The sequence below is a fragment of the Lonchura striata genome, chromosome 1 (genome assembly GCF_046129695.1).
Source record: "Lonchura striata isolate bLonStr1 chromosome 1, bLonStr1.mat, whole genome shotgun sequence".
Taxonomy (NCBI): domain Eukaryota; kingdom Metazoa; phylum Chordata; class Aves; order Passeriformes; family Estrildidae; genus Lonchura; species Lonchura striata.
Window position 1 is genome coordinate 53,215,554 of NC_134603.1, and position 18,061 is coordinate 53,233,614.

General features: G+C 37.9%; 1 protein-coding gene across 1 annotated transcript in view; it reads left to right on the top strand.

The window, feature by feature from the left end:
- The first annotated feature begins 7,175 nt into the window (after positions 1 to 7,175).
- The window catches only part of CEP192 (centrosomal protein 192), a 70,674-nt gene continuing 59,788 nt past the window's right edge, over positions 7,176 to 18,061 (top strand). The window contains exons 1-9 of the mRNA XM_077785199.1: positions 7,176 to 7,326; positions 9,047 to 9,097; positions 10,095 to 10,241; positions 10,636 to 10,847; positions 11,554 to 11,652; positions 12,687 to 12,827; positions 13,102 to 13,259; positions 13,889 to 14,039; positions 17,567 to 17,754. Of these exons, the coding sequence (XP_077641325.1) occupies positions 7,216 to 7,326; positions 9,047 to 9,097; positions 10,095 to 10,241; positions 10,636 to 10,847; positions 11,554 to 11,652; positions 12,687 to 12,827; positions 13,102 to 13,259; positions 13,889 to 14,039; positions 17,567 to 17,754 (1,258 nt within the window). The 5' untranslated portion in view covers positions 7,176 to 7,215. The remainder of the gene's footprint in view (positions 7,327 to 9,046; positions 9,098 to 10,094; positions 10,242 to 10,635; positions 10,848 to 11,553; positions 11,653 to 12,686; positions 12,828 to 13,101; positions 13,260 to 13,888; positions 14,040 to 17,566; positions 17,755 to 18,061) is intronic.

The following is an 18,061-nucleotide window of genomic DNA, read 5'->3' on the forward strand; positions in this document are numbered from 1 at the left end:
CAGAAGTCCTTCAAACTCAGCTCACCAAACTCTGCCTGATCTCACTATCCAAATCATTAAATATTACTGTGGTAACTGGTGCTGGGAAATCTTTTTATAAGGTAGTGAAAGATTTGTGTTAGCACCCAACAGTAAAGGCATTAAAGGCTTCCTCAGCCCATAAAAAAGCATACACAACCATTCTGTAAGCAACAGCTATAATAATGAATTTGATATTCTGTCATAATTCTAGTCTGCAAAAATGATTTAACTGGTAACTTTTTCAGCATTTATACCCTGTTTTCTGCTTCTGATGTTTCTTTCCACACTCTGGAACAGACGGAGGAAAGCCGCCACTGCTAAGTTTGGATTTTTCTGTCTGTTCTTACTGTGAAAACTCTCAGGGCCAGCTATTTTCTACTTTTTCTCCTACAAGCTGTTTCTATTTCCCAACTTAAGATCACTAGTTTAAAGATAGCTCTGATGTAATTATACCATCTGAGATCAACCTTCATATTCATCTGTTATGAAGCCATCAGTATTCCCTTCCTAGCTGTCAGTTATGTTGCTTGTCAACTTGTCGTTCCAATTTTCCCTTACATTTCTTTGCACATTCATATGACTCAGAATAGTTTCCCATCCATAAGCCACTTACTTACATATAACACCACTTCTGTTTCTCCTTTACTCAACTTTGTGTGCTGCCACAGGTATACTTGATCATGACTGCTTTCCTCGACCATAATTTCTAATAATTATTTTGCTTACTTTATCTTCCTGTAATCTTTTTTACATTAAGTGGTAAAACATAATTTTATAGAGTTGGAGCTTGTCTTTTTTTCTTGCATTCTTCAAATAGTCATTTTTATTTAGATAAAAAAGTAAGTTTTAAATTCATTTTGGGACATTCTGTTGAGTTCCTAGCAAATAAGAGGTTTAAAGTGGAACTCTGCAGCAGCCACAAAGCAGGGTGATACATACTATTCTGCTTTAAGTGCCTGTTTTACTTTCAAGTTACTCACATAAAGGCTTGGGTACTTTACCCACAGAATACTATTTTTCTATTCATTTCTTGCCATGATAGGCCAGTCATGCCTCGTAAGTGATCCCCTTAATTTGTCTTACTCTTCATATCAGTAATTGCTGGTATTCTTTTTTCTGAACAAGAATTCAACCCACATCTTTCACACACTGCTGTTATTATGAAGTGCTTTCTTCTGAAACATCCACCTTTAGATTTCCAGTTTGTATGACACTTTTGTTACACATACAAGACCACTTGCTAACATTTTCAAACTTTTTTTTGAAGCTAAGCAGACTCCTAAATGATTTAGTTTACCAGATTTTTCCCCCAAATCTGATAGTTCAATAACACCAGTTTTGCATTTCTACCTTGCCTTAATCCAGAACATATAATAATAGCTATCATTTTACTCTCTGTGAAATATTATTAGTTGTTGTGAATCCAGTTTTTAAGTTAAGGAAAACATGGTACAAAAAACAGTGTAGATTTCACAGGGTCAGGCAGGTCTTCCTTGCCAAAAATAATATTTTTAAAAGGTTGTCAGGAATGGAACCTTCAACTCTGCTGAAAGCTGTTTGCTGTTGGCATGATAATCCATGACTGCCTGTAACAGACCGGTTTCTAGTGCAGACATGACTGAAACATGTAACCATGGTAGCTATTTCAAGTAGGCTTCCTCACCCTCTATCCCATGCTGATACAAACATTCTTATTGAGTACAGTTCATTATTTATTTTCTTTTTGGTAGGCCTTTGTCTTTTATAAGACCTCTCTCTACAAGCAAAAGCATCTTTTACTTGAAGAAGGTAGTCAAAAGGGAGAAAAGGAAAGTACTAACTGTATTTTTTTTAAAATTCAAAGCAATGCCAGTTAAAGTAATTTTGAATGAGAATATCTCTACCAATGCTAATACACTTACACTGGACTTCCAGCAGAAATAAATTAAGTTATGTGGTTTTATAAAGTCAAATTGAGAACAAAATTGGCCTACTGTGTCAAAAATGAAAAATTAACCTTATTATAGATGCTTTGACTTCTTCTTCTGTGCTGTGGTTCAATTTAATTTAATCAAGGCATAATACTGAATCAAAATGTTAAGAAATATGTACCAGAATTGACATAGTTTTGTGATCTTCCTCTGCACATAATATGCAAATAATAATGTTAAAATACTTTTCCACATCATGCACACGATCACCACAAACAGAATGTCTTTCCTTACTATTCCACTGTAAGAGGAAGTCTTCAAGGTTAGCTGGTAGCTGAATCCTGATTCATGCCTCAGCTAACCGGAACCTGCAAACTCCCTGTGGTTTCCCTGAGTTCCAGCATGCTTCCCATTATCTTGCTATGTGGCAGGAAGTTTTCTGGTTACCCTCACCAGCAGATGCTTGTGCCCCTCTGACCTGGCAATGGCAGCTGCCAACCACTGCTGTGCAGTGGGGACTGTCCCTTTGTGCACCAACTTTACAACCCTCTGGATACTCTGGAAATGCAGCGGAGAGCTGCTGCAGCTTTCCAGCACTAAGTGTCTTGCGCTCTGGATTTGTTATACCATTCAAAGAAGAATGTCTCACTAGGCAGTAGTATTCAATTTGTTATTAATTTCGCCTAGATTAAGATAAAAAGAAATTGAAGTATTTATTCATAACAAAGATTTATATTAAACCTAGGTGAGGAAGCAAAAGGAAAACGCTCACATACTGTTTTTCCATGTGATTTCCATCTCATTTACCATACTACCCCAGATGTCAAGACTTCTGTGGTCCAAGATAACTTGTGTTCATGTTACATCATTGGAAGAACCCTCTTTTGATGTAGCATGTTAACATTTACAGCCAATTTTTGGTAACATTTGAAATCTTCCTGAAGAGGTCCAGAGAGATCAACAAATTTTGTTTTACTTTTAATGCGAGAGATACTCTGGCCATTTAAAAGAATTTAAACAAATGTTGTTTCACTTCCCCAGAAAATGTGAGTGCCTCTTCATTAGACTGGATGCCTTCCATCCTAATTGGCTATTTAATGACAGCTTGCCTTAACAAAGTGTATCTTGTCCCCTCATCCCTTTGCTAATTCTGATGTTTCACTATGAAGTGTTTCCTCTATTGAATCTGCATTCTGTATCAGTCTTTCTACTAACTGAAAACACCTGATACAATTGGATACATGAGGTAAATGTATTTATCTCATTCCTGGTACTGATTAAAACCAGACAGACACCCCAGTAAACTAAGGTTCTGGGATGACAATCACCCACATTTCCTGGATTTTTTAAAGTGATGATTTTGGACCCAGTTTCTAAATAAATCTAAACTGACATAACTTGCTTTGAATCTAGAGAATGAGGTCAGGGGCTGGTTATATTTAAAAATGAACAAATATTTGTGTATGTGTACATTTATTTAAAAAAAATTGTTGTTTGGGTTTGGTTTTCTTTTTTTTTTTTTTTTTTTGCTTACCAACCAAACTAAAATGTTAGAAATAAAGCCTAATCTTGACTTGAAGTGTACAATTCTTGTGTCTTGTCAGAGAAAACAAATATTTTAGGTCAAAATGTGCCTTTGTGATACCATTACATATTTATATATTGTTCAAATGAAAATGATTGAGGCTAGTTATTTGTGAATCTGACAGTTTTGCCCTGCTGCAACTATACTATTATTACTGTTATTTGAGCAGGTAAAAGATATTCATTCACTAGTAGAAACATATTCAAATCTCAACAAAACCATTACATTACTAAAATTGCAAAAGAATTGGGTTTTGACAGCTGAATCACTGACAGGAAACAATTGTTTTGAAAAAAATGCAGTTTTTTATAAACATAGTCAGTGGTTTACAGTAAAAGACATTTCCCCAAATAACTAAAAAAATCAACCGTTCAGATACACTGTCACAGACTAAAGAATTTATAAGTCAGCTTTAATGTTTTTATTAGGCACTGTCTCTCCAGCTGCTTGAATGAAGCAATAACTGAAGTTTCAAAGTACACGTCTCAATTATGCTGAAAGATTAAAAAAAAAATCTTTCTCCTTAACAATCTAAATACATGCATTACTACTATTTGTTTTGGGGATCTTTGCCTTTTTTTGGTTTGTTTGTTTGTTTTTCTTACTTATGAGAATAGCATGAAAAATTTACTACCTCTCTAATTACAGCACTGAAACAGTCACAATCACATTTGCTTGCTTCTTCTATTTCATTACTTAAAATTTAGTCATTGTTTAGAAAATACTGAAATTTCAACTTCCAAAGTGATTACATGTGATTGCAAGGGAAAAAAAAAGGTTATTTGTACTATAGCCCTAGATCCCAGAATGAGGTTCCCTCTAGGAGAGGAATTGTGTAATACCAGCTCATCTTCAGAAATCAGAAAATATTAACCTCTTCCTTTCATTGACTTCTCATTTTTTAAAATGCTTTACAAGTTTTCTCTTATTTATAAATGCCAACTAAATTTCTCCACTAATATAAACAGGTAAAGCTTAGATAGCTAAATTTTCTTGACAATTTTCTTACAAATTCCTCTTTTCAGCACCAGCTGTTGTAATCCACTGAGATTTAGTTCTGCAGTATTTAAAAAATAGAATTTTAAAACTATCACTGGCCAGCTTGGACAATAATGTAAAACCAGCTAGTGATTTTCCTTCCAAATTCTTCCACATTTTTGACCCTCTGTAACTGAAAGCATTTTTTATCATATTTGCTGTACTTGGGCAAGAATACATTTTTCAACATGTTAAGTTTTCCTTACCAAGTATTACTAAAATAATTGAGTTCTAGCATTTTAAAGCCATGGTGTACCTCCAAGTCCAAATTTATTGTAATTTATCTTAATTTATTATTCTCTATCTATTATAATTCCTTGTCACATTTGGGTACCACCATATCTACTCTTAATATAAGGCCTGCCAATGAAACTCATGCATTAGGGTGCTAAACACTTGCATATTTTACATGCAGGTTATGCAGAAAGAGTGAAAGGATCCCTCTGGCATGTGATAACAGCACCTCCATCAGTCCCTACTGAATGTAGTTTGCAGTTTGTAAAACCAAATACATTAAATACCAAACTGTCAGGTTTATTTCACAAGCACATAACAGTTTCTTTATAATTTTGTGAAGAATTTGAACATCTCTGAACAAATTGTATTCACTGAATGGACAGAAATTGACTTCTCATTGCTATGAACTTGAAAATTTAAATGAGGTAGTGAGTAGCAATAGTCTTTTTGAAAAGGTCAGAACAAATTTTCTGTTAAAGCTGCAGTTACCAAAGTCTTCTAGAAAAGGTCTGAATCTGACTTGAATCCAGAGAATTTGAATATATCTGGTATCAGGGAGTTACATCCTTTCCTTTTTTCACTTACTATATGATTGGAAAACTGGACCATAGCTTTAAAGCATTGGAGGTGTTCTGATTACTTCAGTACTGTTTTGGTCCTGAAATATAAACCAGTTAAATACAAATGTATTTGCTTTTTGTGTTTATTGCCACAGTCATAATTTTTTTTTCAATCTACTGACTGCATTATTGCTGTTTGGAATACAGTGCATGAATTATTTTCTCTTTGCTAATATTTGTCCACTATTGTAGTTATCTTCAGAATAGTCAGTAAATAACACAGCTTGCAGATGAAACATTCCTTAAAAACAAGATGCTGTAACAGTCTTGTGCTCAATATAGAGCAAATGAATGGTATTTAAAAGGTATTGGCATGTGAGCTCCATGACCCAGTTTGTGAGAGGACACTGCAGGACACAAACTGGAAGAAAGTGCTTCTTCTAGTGAGGAGTTCCTTGAAAGGCTGTAGGTCACGGGTGAAACTATTGAGCCCTCAAGAGTCTCCATCTGCTGTGGTTCATTTATTTTGCGCAGCCCGTTGACTACAGACCAGTCATTACTGGTCTATAGCTCCCGTCCAGGGCTCAGTCACTCGTGATGTGTTTTCTACCGCATGCCAGGCTCTATTCTGCTTCTTCTACTTCATAGTCTGGTACTTTTCCAAAACACATTGCTTCTCACTTTGAATCATTGGATAGCTTGGGTTGGAAAGGACCTTAAAGACCATCTACTTCCAATTCCCCTGCCACGGACAGGGACATGTTTCCTAGACCCGCTTGCCCAATGCCCCATCCAGCCTGGTCTTGAACATTTCCAGGGATGGGGAATCTACAGCTTCCCTGGGCAACCTGTTCCGGTGCTTTACCACCCTCACAGTAAAGAATTTATTCCTAATATCAACTTGAGCCTATTCTGAGTTTGAAGCCATTCCCTCTTGTTTTGTTACTACTTACCCTTGTAAAAAATGTCTCTCTTTCTTGTAGGCTCCCATTCAGGTACTAGAAGGCCACAGTTAAGTCACCCCTAAGCCATCTCTTTCCCAAACTGAACAACCTTAATTTTCTTAGTCTTTCCTCATAGGAGTTTCTCAACCTGTCCGCGGATTCATCCCTTGCCTGCGCTGTCGGTCATGCAGTTCATCCTCCCAAATCTTTCCCCGAGACACATTCTTTCGCACCGCAAGACTCATCGGACAGGGCTCATTAATACAGTAAATCATTAACGAAGCAAATGCAGTACATCACAGGGAGCAAATGCAGCACAGCGCCGCGCTGTTTGTTAGTTGATCTGCACTACCACAGCGACCTCCGCGGCTTTTCGGACCCGCCATGGAGCGCGATTTCGGCGCGCTCCGAGGGCGCCGCGGGCACAGCAACCCCACGGAATCCCAGAACCCGTTCGGTCGGAAAAGACCTCCGGGATCATCGAGACCGAACATCACCACGTCACCAAGTGCCACGTCCAGTCCTCCCTTAAACACCTCCAGGGACGGTGACTCCACCACCCCTCTGGCCAGCCCACTTCAACATCTAAGCACCTTCCCTGAGAAGAAATTCCTCCTAATGTCCAACCTAAACCTCCCCTAGGTTAGGCAGCTTGAGGTTACATCCTCTGTCCCGTCGCTTCGCGAGGGTACACGTCGCAGCCAGCCGCGGCAGGGGGGTAATGTCCTGTCCCGCCCCGCCCCGCCCCGCCCCTGAGCGGGAGGCTCAGCTCCCCGCCCTTCCCCGCCCTTCCCGGCGGCGGGAAGGAGCGCGCACGCGCGGAGCAGCCCCCTGCGCGCGCGACGGGCTCCGGCGGCTGCGCGCGCGGCCGCAGCCCCGCCCCGCCGCGTGAGGCGCGCGCGCGTGGCGGCCGCGGCGGGATGTTCGTGGCGCGCAGCATCGCCGCGGATCACCGCGACCTCATCCACGACGTGTCCTTCGACTTCCACGGGCGCCGCATGGCCACCTGCTCCAGCGACCAGAGCGTCAAGGTGAGCGGGGAGCCGCCGGGCCCGGTGCCGGCCGTGCGCCGCGGCGCCGGGCGTGCGCGGCCTACCGGGCTGCGGGTGGGGCCGGGCTCGGGCGCAGCCGGGGGCTCGGTCCGCGGCGGGTCCCGGTGCGGTGTCGGGCCGTGGGGCGGGAGGCTGTAGCACGCGGTGCGCGTTGTGTTCGCGTGTACGCGAACGCGTGTACACACGGCAGCCCCGCTTCCGACCCAGTGCTGCGGCAGGGAAAACATTCCCGACTGCTGTGCCTGCAGCCCTGCCGCTCGTGGAGTTTATTCAGCTGAAAATCCGTGCTTATTAAAGAATGCTTACCAAAAAACCTATTGTTTCGTAATGTAGTGCCAGTAATCTGTATTTATTATGGGAAGAAGGTGAAGTGCCGGCAAGCAAAAAGCCGGAGTGTTCCGTGTGTTCCCTGACCGCCTGGGGAAAGTGTAGAATACTAGAAGCCCTAATTTTTACGGTCCTTTAGAGGAAATAAAATAGCGTTTTATACTTACTTTAACGAAAACTTGATTGTTTTTTTCCTTTTTTTGTGTATAGTGAGAAGATAGGCCAATATTCGGGAGTCGCGTGGATAGATTTAAGAAATCTAATTTGCAGAGAGCGGACATGTTTGTTATTAAATCCAGATAAATGATTGAGAAAGTGAATTTTTTTTGTAGAAAGCTGTGTTATATGTAGATTAGGCTTAAAAACAAGGAAACAGCCCCTTCTCCCTGACCACAGACTAGAAAACAAATAACAAATAACGATTAAATGGTCCTCCCCAGAAAGTAAGCCGAAGCCATGGGGATCTTTGATTTGGACTGACTACCTAGGGTGTGCAGTTCTTAAAAAAGATGCCAGGAGGGAGGATGAACACGGAAACTGTTCTTTAGCAGTGTAATGTTACTTTCCAGTCATAACTGAATCCTTTATGAGACTGTTCAGAAGTTTTCCTCCAACCAGAGGGACAACATGACCCAGGTTGTGTTAGAGAGCCAGAGTGGCAGGCTTGAGGTGACTTTCAGTACAGCCTTAAAGTGAATGAGTGACAAATAGGAGTAAGTGTCAGGTGGTGTCTTTCATTTGGTTATGTTCATGACTTTCTACATAATTTTTCAGTAAAAAACTCCTAAGTATAAAGGTGTATGGGAAATGAAGAGAGGGGAAGGTTCAGTGACTTGCATTTGGTTAAAAATCAAGGCAGAAATCTCATGAAAAGAAACAAGATCTGTTCCCCCACTACCTGATGTATATTTTACTGTCGTACTCTGCTTTTGGGGTGAATGCAGGGAGCTGCATTTGGGTTTTAGCAACCAGAGCTGAGCATGTGAGGAAATTGGGGGCTCTAGAATGAAACGGAATGGTGTACTCTTGGAACAAAGTGAATGAACTATTGGGAATTTTAATTATTTCTCTTCTATGTAGTTTACTGTTCAAAAAGAGATAGAAGTTATATAATAGTGGGTTTTGCAGGCAGTACCTCTTCTCCTTACTTGTAATAGGGATAGTTTCATCGTGGAGTAAAGTGCAATTTTGTACTGAACCAGATACAATGTCCTGGATGAAAATGTTTAGAGGGGTGTGTGTGTATGTTTTTGGTTTATTTCTATATATATATACATATATATATATATATATATGAATGGTTGTGTCTTTAAAGTACTAGTCAGTACGGATTATTTACAAGCTGTATGATTGTATTTTGATTTCTCAATAGGTCTGGGACAAAAGTGAAAATGGAGATTGGCATTGCACTGCCAGCTGGAAGGTTTGTACTTATAAAATTTACACAGACATAATCATTATTTCTTCTTTGTTTTTAGAGAAACATGCTTTATTTCTGCTGAATTTTAGAGCAGAAATGCTTTTGGTTTGATGTAGATTCTGCATGTCTTGTGTAAAATACTTTTTCTTTGCTTGATGAAACATTCCTAGTGCCTCTCACTTAAAGCAGGCGCTAACATGCAGTCTGCTCTCGTTAGTACCTAGTTATGTTGGCAGATTAGTATTAGTAAAGATTATCAGTGGCTGGTGTTCAAGGAGTAGAAAACAGTACCTTAATTTTTAATTCAGTATTTCCTTTTACATATAGTAACACTTAAAAAAAATAAAAGGGGGGAAAATTAAAAGGAAGATATCTGGCTATTAAATGTTACAACATCTGACCTTTGCTTTTTGTTCTCCAAAACCTTTCTGAGAATTGTGTCATATAGAGGCTCTGCTTCATCTGGATAATTAGTGCATTCAGCTTCTGAGTTGTTCCTAAACTTAAGTTTAATAGGACGACAATGCATTCATTCCTGTAAATGGCAATGCAAGGAAGGCTTTTGAATTCCCCTTCTCTAAGACAGGAATGTTATGTTTACTAGGTATAAAGGAACTTCATAATAAAAGGAAGACTAAAAATGAAAAGTACAGGCAAGCTAGAAGTGAACATGGTAATGGCTGAAATTTGATTGAGAACAAAAATGTACTTTTTTGCATCAAAGCAGAATTATAGTTTGGAACTTAAAGTATTAATAATGCCTTGAAATACGTGTGTAATAATTGCATTCTAAACACTAAGAGCAACAACTTTGCAGTGCTGGTTGGAATAAAGAACTGCAGCAGCTGCTGTGTAACTTTGTATAAAAGAACATAGGTTTCAGAGGAACAGTGTTAGTACTTCCTAGGATTCTTTTCTTCAGAAAGTCATGAAAATATATGGTTTCTTGGCCTAACACAGTAAGTTTGCTTCTCTGCAGTGTTCTGATGTTATCTTGCAGACACATAGTGGATCAGTGTGGCGTGTGACATGGGCCCATCCTGAATTTGGGCAGGTTCTGGCTTCCTGCTCGTTTGATAGAACAGCAGCCGTATGGGAAGAAATAGTGGGAGAATCAAATGATAAACTCCGAGGCCAGAGTCACTGGGTGAGACTTCTTTTCTGTAGCTATAAAGTTACTGATTTTGGCTATGTTTTGCTCATTTGTGGCTACATTCCAACACAAATTAAGTATTTTTAAAACATTTGAAGAACACAGTTAACTGGCTACATTCAGGCCAATTTGTGTCACTATTATAAGATGTTCCCTGGGAAACAACATGCCGACATGAATTCCCACTTAGTAGAGTTAAAGTTGGGTTTTTCTTTGACAAGAGATAATTTGAAAAACACTGGCTGTTCTTGCTCATCTTTCAGACAATAGAAAAGCTGAGAGGGAGAATTATTTTGGTGGAAAATGTAAGCAAGCCTAAAAAATGGTGTTGTCAGAGTTTGATTGGCCTTCCTTAGGGAATAAATTTTTGATGGAAATTTCTTTTCAGGTCAAGAGGACCACTCTAGTAGACAGTAGAACATCTGTTACAGATGTGAAGTTCGCTCCCAAGCACATGGGTCTTATGTTAGCAACCTGTTCAGCAGATGGAGTTGTAAGGATCTATGAAGCTCCAGATGTGATGAATCTCAGCCAGTGGTCACTGCAGCATGAAATCTCTTGTAAGCTCAGCTGCAGTTGTATTTCTTGGAATCCTTCGAGGTATGTTACTAAAACACTTGCTTTTTGTCTGTAAGAGGAAGGGAAAAACCATTCAAAGCTGAACTGCTTTAATTTCTGTTTGTCCAGAAGCACTTAATGGTTTTCCCTGTGGACACAGTGTTGTGTCCTGCTGATCCAGTTACTCTTCTTTCTATTCATTAGCACTAGTCTGTGCTGAAGGTTTGGCATACAGGAATTCATTTGAATGCATGGGACAGGACAAAAGTTTATTTAAAAACTAGAATTCATCTACGTTTAGCTTATGTACTGTATCTTCCAAAACCTGAATGAAATATCACTAAATCAATAATTAAAAGCATTGCAAAAAATGCAGACTCTGCTATTAAACTTCTGGCAAATACTAGACTGCAGATGCAGTCTATTATAGAAAGTCCATTCTACTCTCTGAGAACATCATCTTGAATTGCTAAGTAATGTTGTCCAATGATTTCACCTTTATGAGTGTATAAAGGGGGCTTTCAAAGCAACAGAGTGAAGATAACTGTGAACAGCATTTAACTCCTGTTTCTTTGTGATTTTTTCCTTGTAATGTTTTGTGGTGTTTTGTTTTCTCTATAGATAATGTTTGAAATTTAACAAATGTCTTGGTGTACTTTTTGTGGGAAATACTATATATAATATATACCTATATATCTATATATCTATCTAATATGTAAATACAACAATATTTGTTTTCACCTTTTAGCTCTCGAGCACATTCTCCAATGATTGCTGTAGGAAGTGATGACAATAGTCCAAATATACTGGCTAAGGTTCAAATTTATGAATATAATGAAAATACCAGGTATGCTAAATAACAATGTGGGATCATGAAGGTGTTTATAGTATATGATCTTTTATTCCTATAATTAGATGTGGAGTAGTAAATAATAATACCTTAATTTTGTCTGTGAACCATTGGGTAGGAGAAGAGAGGGAGACCTCAGAATGGTAACTGGTGTTAACAGAAATTATATTGATAATTTTATTCTCTGTCAGTTCAGAAATGTCAGTGTTCTTACCAGCTTTTTAAAGGAAGAGTTATTGTTTCTGTGTCTACTAAATTATATGTTTAATTTTGCACAAGGAGTTAACAGTTGAAATTTGAGTTGTGTTGCACCAGGCACTGTTTTGTTCAAAGCCACCTTACAATGATTTTAAAGGTTTGATTAGAATGACAGAAAGTGCTGTGAATTGCTCATGGTCTGTCAAAGTTCAGGCTGTATAATCAAGAGTTCACAAAACCAGAAGAGGCTAGTAAGTTTGTGCACCGCCACTTCCAGTTAAGTGATAACAGAGGAATTGTTTGATTGGGAGTGACTTATATGGGAAAGGAGCCAGAGTGTTCTGTGGATTTTATGCCCAGCTTCAGGCAATGCTCTCCATGCATTAACAATAAAGTTACTGTAACTTACTGAGAAAATGGAATATGTGTTTGTCATACAGCAGAGGAGGCAGACAGTGGTGTGCTTAAAAGCATGGAAAGTTTAGTGAGTCACTGAGATGCAAATTCCCTATAGATTTGTGAATGGAATATTTTTTTAATTTCCCTTTTCTAATTGCAGACAAAAACGTTCTTTGTACTGCAATTCTTGCTTTGTTGTGTGACCTACAATATTGTAGCATACTGTACTTAGTGGCTACTGTATCTGATAGATTCAATTTCTGAATAAATGTGCTTGAAATTATTGCCTAAATTTATGTTAAAAAAATATTTATTTTTGGAAGTCTTATTGTATGTACTTAACCCTTTTTCCCATTTCCACTATATCTGGTTTATATAATTTGCATCACTGGCAATTTTCATGGCATTAAAGGTTAATTTCTTACACTGTACAGGAAATATGCAAAAGCAGAAGCTCTGATGACAGTTTCAGATCCTGTACATGACATTGCATTTGCTCCAAATCTGGGAAGATCCTTCCACATCTTAGCTGTAGCAACCAAAGATGTACGAATATTCACCCTAAAACCTCTAAGGTGAGCTTAATAGGAAGATTATTTTGTGATTTTGTGTGATCTGATGCATACTATACAGTCTTGTTCAAATTGTCTCTGCAAAGTAAAATTAATAATGTATGCAGGATTGTTTTTAACAACTTGATTTTTAAGGTGGTAAGATTGTGAGCAAGTCTATGATTTTGTCTGAATACCTTATCTAATAACAGTTGTTATTAGAAAGATGTAGTTCATCATGTTCAAGCCCAGACCTTTGAACAGTTGTGTGCAGAACTGTCACTTTTGTCTTAAACAGGAAAGAATTGACTTCATCAGGAGGATTAACAAAATTTGAAATTCATATTGTGGCACAGTTTGATAATCACAACTCCCAGGTGTGGCGAGTGAGCTGGAATATTACAGGCACGGTGCTTGCCTCCTCTGGTGATGATGGCTGTGTTAGGCTCTGGAAGGGTAAGGTTACCCACTTGAAACACATCAACTTTGTATCTGCTTAATATACTTGAGAAATTCTACTCAAAACATAATTTTGGACCAAGTGTTCATTTTAGATTTGTGAGAGATATTTTTTCTATTTTTCTGTTTAAGAAAAACAGAATTCAGAAATAACTTCCTGTGCTGAAATACTTGCATGATTTAGGCTGCTGTGAATAGTTGTTATTGTACCCTGAAATTGTTTCACCAGACTGGAGCAACATAAAGTTTTCATGTTAAAGACAGATCTTTTCCTGCTGCTAAACCTAGAAAATCTACATTCAGTCACAATGTCCAGGCAAATGGTTTTTTTCTGTTGACCTTTTTAAGAGAAAACAAAAAAATATATGCACCCCCTTCATCAACCAAACAAGCAAAAAACAAAAAAAAACCCAAAAAAACCCCACAACAAACAAAAAAACAAAAACATGGACAGGCAGAGAATATCAGGCAGCTAAAGGGCTAGATCCTCAGCTTTTTGGAATTTATATATTGGTATTGAAGTTCAGTTCTGATTCACACCAGATGTGGGGCAGTGGAAACATAATTGTAGGGAAAGTGGAGCTTCAGAAGAGAAACTAACAGTTTCTATATATCTGTGTTTGCAGCTAATTACATGGACAACTGGAAGTGTACTGGTATACTGAAAGGTAATGGGAGTCCGGTGAATGGTAGTTCTCAGCAGGGAATTTTTAATGCCTCTCTAGGTTCAGCCAATACAAGTCTGCAGAATTCACTAAATGGATCATCTGCCAGCAGGTAGGTTAAATAGTAGAGAGACTGAATTTCAGTAAATAGTATTTTCTCTGAATCTTCATGTCATTTATCTCTCATATTTTTAAAGTGCAATGCCATTTATTGCATGAGTACTTATTTCTATAAGCTCCTCTGGTTTTGTTCTGTGGTTTGTCTATTGTGCCAGTGTTAAGGGGAAAATGAACAAAACAGTAAGTCATACCGAATCAGTCTGTATAAATAAGCAGTGTAAATAACTATTTTAATTTTTAGTACTTTCATATTATTAAAAACAACATTTCTGGAATAGTTTTGAAGGAGAAGCTTCATCCTACTGGTGGGTAACTGCCCTTTTGTTTTAAATACGTGTTTAAAAGTAAAGCAAAAATACCAGCAACAAATTCTATTTTTCTCTGGGATAATGTAGCAGAATGGAAGGAAGAAAAGCTACTTCAAAACATACAGTTTCAACAATCAAGTATTAGTGTTAGTTTACTTGGTTTTTGCAGGTGTGTAGCATCAATTGAATAAAAGTTTTGTGATTTTTTTTAAACTTAGCTCATATGGCATTCATATTGTAGATAATTTCCCTTAATCTGATAGGTTTTTATTCTGTAATAGTTGCTGTTTAGTGGGTAAATTTTACTGCCTCTTCTGAAAAAACATTTTCATTTGTGCACACTGAAATGTAGAAATACGCTGAGTCTTGCATCTGTATGGTGCAGTGTGTACAATAAGCTTTACAGAATTCTAAGTCCTGTACAAGGATGAGATGTGCCAGCAACAGTTTTCAAGTTTTGTGGCCATCTTTGTTTCAAATGCCATGAGATAGTTTCCCTTTCCATCCATGTACAGCTATTCATGTGAGGTTTTTTTCAGTTTGGAATGCTTATCAGTAAAGTTTACTTTTAGAGAGTAGCACCAGCCCCTCTTGCCCTTTGAGTAGTCAGTCCTGAATGGCAGTTCAAAATCCCTAACCCTGCTGAGCAGAGAACAGGTTTCACATTTTCCTCACAAGATAAATGTGAACACAAGAGGTGGTAATGGACCTGGTCCCTACAAGAAAGGGCAGCAAAATGACTTTGGTCATGGTTCCAGGTCCGTCTTGCAGTGTAGCAAATGAAATGCAGCCCTGCCTTGGAAATGGTATGTGCAGAGCTGTGTGGTTGTATTTGCTTGAGCTCCTGTGGGGAAATGCAGGCTGTTCTACAGCTCTTTAGCATAGGGTGTGGTTTCACAATCTCCTTATCTAAGACTACTGCCACCAAGACTAACCATCCCCACCCCACTGGTGTCTCTTCTCTTGTCTCTGAACTTGGTGCTAAGTCATTGTGCAACTGAAACTTCTAGCATTATTTCTATCCCCTTAATTGCTCTGTATTTTGGAAAGTGTTTTGTTTTTTAATAAATTATTCTTGCCTCCAATTTGTAAGACAATGTTATTTCCAGAATTAAGTCAGTGGCTGTGAAATTTTGGGACATGCGGTATCTTGTCCTAGGATTGAGTCTTATAATAAAAGCTGCACACTTTACTCCATGCTTTCTTTTGTAGTGATATTGGCCTGAGTTGTGTAAGCACAGTCGCTAACCTCTGTGTTAGTGTTAACATGCTGATAAAGATTTATAAGCATTGGCATTTGACTAAATAGGTATCCTACACATAACTTAATTTGTCTGTCTGTACATGCTGTGTTTCATGTCTGTACATTTAAACACTTAAAACAGCTACAGAACAGGCAGATCTGGAAAAGGCTATAAAAGCACTATGACCCAACTGGATTTATACTCAAAACAAATTTCAGAACATGTGCTGTAGATTGTTAGGAAATAAACGAGTACGGCTGTATTATTATGTTAATATAATTGTGTGTCTAGATTTATGATACAATTTCCATTCTCCATTTGTACTGTGTCCTTTTTAACAGAAAGCAGAGCTGATACCAAGCTAACTGGAGTAACTTTGGTGTTTTGCTGCTTGTTGCATGCACACAGGAATGGAAAACGATCTCCTTTTTCCCCTTCCCCAGCGCCGTTTGACCTCTCCCAAGACACCAGCAGCCTGCTAACTACTAAATACTGTTCAAAAAGCCTTTTTAAAACACGTTGTGTGCGTTTTTTGCCTGCACAGTTTGATACTGATGGAACGCCCGATAGAAAAATATTTGGAGAGGCATCTTGTTTGGAAAAAAACATAAACAATCCACCCAAAACCCAAAACTTCCATCAGAACATATTTTTGAAAACTTGTAAAATTAAAAGATAGTTCATGATTAAAACCAAGAATTTTTGTCCTTGATTGGGATGGGAGGAGGGAAGCGACCATTACAATAACTTTCATTAAAGTTGTTTTGAGAACCAATTTGTTTTGCATTTCAAAGTGTTCAGCATTTGATTGAGATTCCTAAACATTACAAGGTTGTAACTGCTTTGTAATATACGCAACTGTTAGTTCTGAAGGAGTAAGAAAACTGTTTGGACAATTGTGATTATGGCTTTTAATTGTTTGGTATTGCTTCATTTTTATTCTTTAGTATGACTTCAAATAAATGTTTTGTAAGTACTGTCATACTTCATTCTAAAAGAAGTACTTTTTCTGTTACATATTTGTACATTCCTATGGTAATAGTTGTAATTACATGGAGTACTTAAATTCTCTAAATGCAGTGTTCTTGAAAAATGCAAACACTTTAGCCATACAGAGATATAAACCAAAATGCAACTATTTGTTAATTGTCCCATAATTTCATTAATAAACTGTTAGCTGTTCTTTGATGTAAGTCCACAGAATTGTAAACAAGACAGAAAACAATATAGTTATACTAAAATGCACAAGTGTTACGGGTAAGTTCTAATAGAAACAGCAGCAAGATGACATGGAGTGGCATAATTCTGAATCTTGCTTTCACCAGGAATCTTGAATTTACACTGAGGATTTTGCAGAAATATGTAAATAGACACAAAGACTGTATTTCATTCAAAATAGTTATTCTCTGTAAATGTATATCATTAATGTAAAAAGTGATGATTTACATCTATTCTAGAAACGCTGTAAAGTTAATCTGAATTAGATGCATATGCAGCAAATGTACTTTGGTAATATTTAATGTATATTTTGTGTCACAAACAAAGCATTACTGAAAGCTGTTAACAAATCACAGAAATTCTGGAAGAATGCAAGCCTGTTAATAGCTGTACTCCACCACCCTTTTGACTTCCAAAGCAATCCATTCTTTTTTAAAATGTATGCTAGGACTATGACTGTGGTATTATTTTCAGTGAATTTCAGTGGAAAAGATTATTATTTTACTTTAAAGAAGAGTTTCCAGATTTGTCTTGTTTTGAATTACAAGTCTTGATTTCTGCTATTATGTTCTATTGGTTTTGGCATGGATATACTAAAGCCTTTTTTTTTCCAGCATGTCTTTTCTCCCCTTTGGTTCTCCTTGTATTTACTACCTTTCTCTTCTTTTCTTGTTTTGTTGGTTTATTTTTGTTTGTTTGTTTTTTGTTTGTTTTGTTTTGGTGTTTTGTTCCTTTCTTAATTGTTTCAGGTATTTCTTTCCCCCTCTGGATTCCCCACGGGCTGGATCGAGATGGTCCAGTCATGCCCAGCTCCTTCCTCCTCCTCCTCTGATAGAGCAGTCTTGTGATGCTGGCACTGCCAACCTGCAGTATCCTCACCCTCGCAGACGATGTGTATCTCGGCCTCTTAATCTTTTACCTGAGAATGAAGGGGTTTAAGGTGTTACTTTAAATGAATTCTGAAGGGCCTTATTCTGGTGTTTGTGTGAATGCTTCCATTTCTGGCTGCCTTTGTATTCCTTCTCTGGTACAGAAGACTTTTTAAAAAATGTGGGAATTTTATGCATGTTTTGCAAAACAAAAAACATTTAGAATGTGTTATTTATGTATCAAAGACCATATTAATTTGTACCCTTTGAATTTTGGTACCATAAACAGTATTAGCCATGAGCTCTTTATGGAGTAGATGACTTCAATGTGCCTGGTTTTTGTTTTTGTTTTTTTTTTTTCTCCTTTTTGAATCA